Raw genomic sequence first — 3539 nt, forward strand, 5'->3', positions numbered from 1 at the left:
GATTAAGATATGTGGAACCAAACTTTATGATATAAATCCTTTTAGTTTCAAAGCCGGCTGAAACAATTGTCACATAATTATTGAGCTAATTATCAAATTTTTAAATTTCCAAAAGACGTGCCCAAAGCGCAAGGTGCAAATGCGCCCAAAGCGCAAGGTGCAAAAAAAGCGAGACAACACGCCCAATTGGGCGTAAAAGTGCCCGACTGGCAACACTGGTCTTCCGATAATCAAGAACAAATAAGCCTCGGCTTTGTGACGTCACAGTGACAAATTTTAGTGTGGTGTTTGTGTAAAACCTTGTGCAGACCTTTGAGGTAACGTAATCTGTGGATTCTCCTATGTTTGAAACTATTCGATATATGCAATATAAAGCGCCTTCTCCAATGTAAACAATGCATTTTTTCGACGCGAGCGCCTTGTGTGAAAAAACGTTAGATGTAATAGCGCCCCTTTGTGTCGATCTGACGTCATTTTCGGCGCTGGTTTAAAATTTTGGAATTTGTTGTTGCTCTTTGCTTTTGTTGCGAAGCGTGTCTTTTGTTTGAAGAAAGACGGATTGTGTGGTGCATTGTTGTATCTAAACTTAAGCTTTTTATAAAACTTGTACTGCCGGTAATTGGTGCTTATTCGAACTTTAAAGACATTATTTGCAAGATGTACGGTTTGTCTAAAAGAAGTTGTTGAAGACGTCAACTTGACGTAATGCGACATTTGTGCTCGTTCTAATATTTATATTTGTGCTTATATATTACTTTCATATCCAGGAAAATTTGTCTGGAAGACAATAGACATTGCTGTATCGATGTCCATGATTGGAAAGTTCGAAATTTGCGTGCAAAATGTTTTAGATTAAAAATGCTAACATCGACAAAAATTAATGGACAGGGGCTGGGCTGATGTTTAAGAACTTTACCACGTCTGTTTAACTTGATATATACAATTTATACAAATAACATAGAGTTATGTGAAAAAGTTGTATTTGTTTTTGTCCTGTCCTATAGACCCTGTTGGAAAAAAAAGTCGTGCGCAGAGGATCAATCCACTTTTGCAAAAATTTACTGCTGACCCATGCAATAAAAATTAGTTACTGAAAAGCACCAAAGAGAGTGGTATTCTTACTGCCAGGCATCGTAATTTTTAAAAACTGTTCTTCAGAAAAAACACCAAAGATCTTTTATCATATCAGACTGGATGTGGATCCTGTGAACAAAAATATAAGTTTCTTTATTAGGTTACCTCTCAAAAACGCTGGTTGGCTTCTGCATAATATACATATATTTTGTTATAGACCCGCTCTACTGTAAATACACATCGAAACCTTTTCCGGTGTAACGATATATCTAAAACTGAAATATAATAATCCACATAATTACATAGAGTGAGTTATGCCTAAATATGCATATCTTGACAGTCATCATGTGCAAAAAAACTTCCTCATGCAACTTATGAACTTTCCAATCTGGTATCCAGACAGTGGCAGTTGTGTTACTTCGCATGCATACAATTTTATTTCTTTGAGATAAATACGTCATTGTCTTCACTTGTAAGTATATATTGTTTTTTTCAGATTACTTTTAGGTTTTTCATTTCTATTCATCAAGCACTGTCATTAAGTTATTATTCTGACTGAAACATGAGTTCGTCCAGCAACATTCCTATGAGTGAAACCATCAACAAATCCAAAGAAAACAAACCCCCATCAAAACCTATGGAAAAGAAGCCAGAGAAAAAGGAATGGTCTTTAAAAAATTTTGATATTGGTAAACCCCTCGGCCGTGGAAAATTTGGAAGTGTTTATCTTGCCCGAGAGCGTGAAAGTAAATTCATTGTGGCTCTTAAAGTTTTGTTCAAATCTCAGTTGGTGAAAAGCAATGTGGAGCACCAACTTCGCAGAGAAATTGAAATTCAATCTCATTTAAGGCATCCTCATATTCTTAGATTGTATGGCTACTTCCATGATGACACAAGGGTTTATCTGATTCTTGAATATGCCCCAAGGGGTGAAATGTTTAAAGAACTTACAAAACAAGGACGATTTTCAGAAGAGCTTACAGCAACATACATTGCTGAGCTGGCAGATGCACTAAAATACTGTCACAGCAAAAATGTCATTCATCGTGATATCAAGCCTGAAAACCTGCTCATGGGTCTTCGTGGTGAATTAAAAATTGCCGACTTTGGCTGGTCTGTGCATGCTCCATCTTCCAAGAGGCAGACACTTTGTGGCACCCTAGATTATTTGCCCCCAGAAATGGTTGAAGGTCACAACCATGATGCAGGGGTTGATCTTTGGACCCTGGGAATTTTGTGCTATGAGTTTTTGGTTGGCAAACCTCCTTTTGAGTCACAATCCAGCCAAGAAACCTACGGTAGAATCACCAAGCTGAAATACACCTTTCCAAATCATGTGTCAGAGGGTGCAAAAGATTTAATCCGCAAACTCCTCCAGAGAAATCCACGACACAGACTTCCTCTGGATGAAGTTATGGCTCATGAATGGATCAAAGCAAATGCAAAAGTTCACAAATTTGGCCCAGACGGTCGACCATTGTACTAACATTTTCATTCTGAGCTTCACATGTAAATACAATTTGTACTTTCCTGGAAACTTGGTTGTTTCTTTCGAATATTATGCTCACTCAATTCTACTTTGTATCTCGATATGGTTTATGTAAATACTTTTTTCATTGTTCTCCAACATAACCTGCCACTCTTTTACATACTAGAAGCAAGTTACACCAGAATGTTGTGACAACCACACACACAAATTGAAAAGAAAAACATACATGTATAAATGTTATGAATGCAAAAATCTTATTATTTTTCCTTTATTAGCATTTCTTAAAATCGGAAAAAAAATAAACTTCACTTCTCTATATTTCGATCGAGTATAGTCCGACCGATTTAGCATGTTACACAGGGCATTCCTGTGTGGATACATAAAAAACACATGCTATGGTGAACACAGTGGTCGGCCAGCAGTAGCGCATTTCAAAAGCCTTATCACAGCGTGGGTCTTCGGCTACCAATACCAGTGGAAACATCTTTACCTCGAGAGTCTGCAAATCTGCATACAAATAGTGTTTGAAATACGCCAATAGTTTTGTCGCTTCGTAGAGATATAAACAACATCCTTAATCGCCTGAGAAGTCTGAAATCTCCACCTAGTGGCAGCCGACGTCACTACACTCCATCCAAACCTACGCAGGGACTTCATGTGACAACAAAACAAAAAAATACTATAAAACCCCTCTGAATTCTGTAGTGACGTAATAACTCTTACAATTTGGGTTAAATTGTGCCACAAAATGTTGAAACCTTAAGTGTCACTTCACGGTATAAAGGTTACGTAGCACTGCCCTAACCGAACGTACGGACAATGTTACCCGACCACATCAAGTAGATCTCGACTGAAAGTGGTTGGTTGTACTGCAACGAACTTACAGTTACCAAGCTAAATTATAAAGCAGATCCTGTTTCACTTATGAACCGTTAAGTGCTGGTTTATGTTATAGTGTTAAATGTTTCCTCTGCTC

General features: G+C 37.6%; 1 protein-coding gene across 1 annotated transcript; it reads left to right on the forward strand.

Annotated features, from left to right (window-relative positions):
* The first annotated feature begins 1574 nt into the window (after window positions 1-1574).
* LOC145890453 (aurora kinase A-like) lies at window positions 1575-2851 on the forward strand. The gene has a single exon (XM_082981531.1). It carries the CDS (start codon window positions 1637-1639, stop codon window positions 2558-2560), a length of 924 nt encoding a protein of 307 aa, XP_082837657.1. The 5' UTR covers window positions 1575-1636; the 3' UTR covers window positions 2561-2851.
* Window positions 2852-3539: the final 688 nt, after the last annotated feature.

Source organism: Ascidia mentula, chromosome 2 (genome assembly GCF_947561715.1).
Source record: "Ascidia mentula chromosome 2, kaAscMent1.1, whole genome shotgun sequence".
Lineage (NCBI taxonomy): Eukaryota > Metazoa > Chordata > Ascidiacea > Phlebobranchia > Ascidiidae > Ascidia > Ascidia mentula.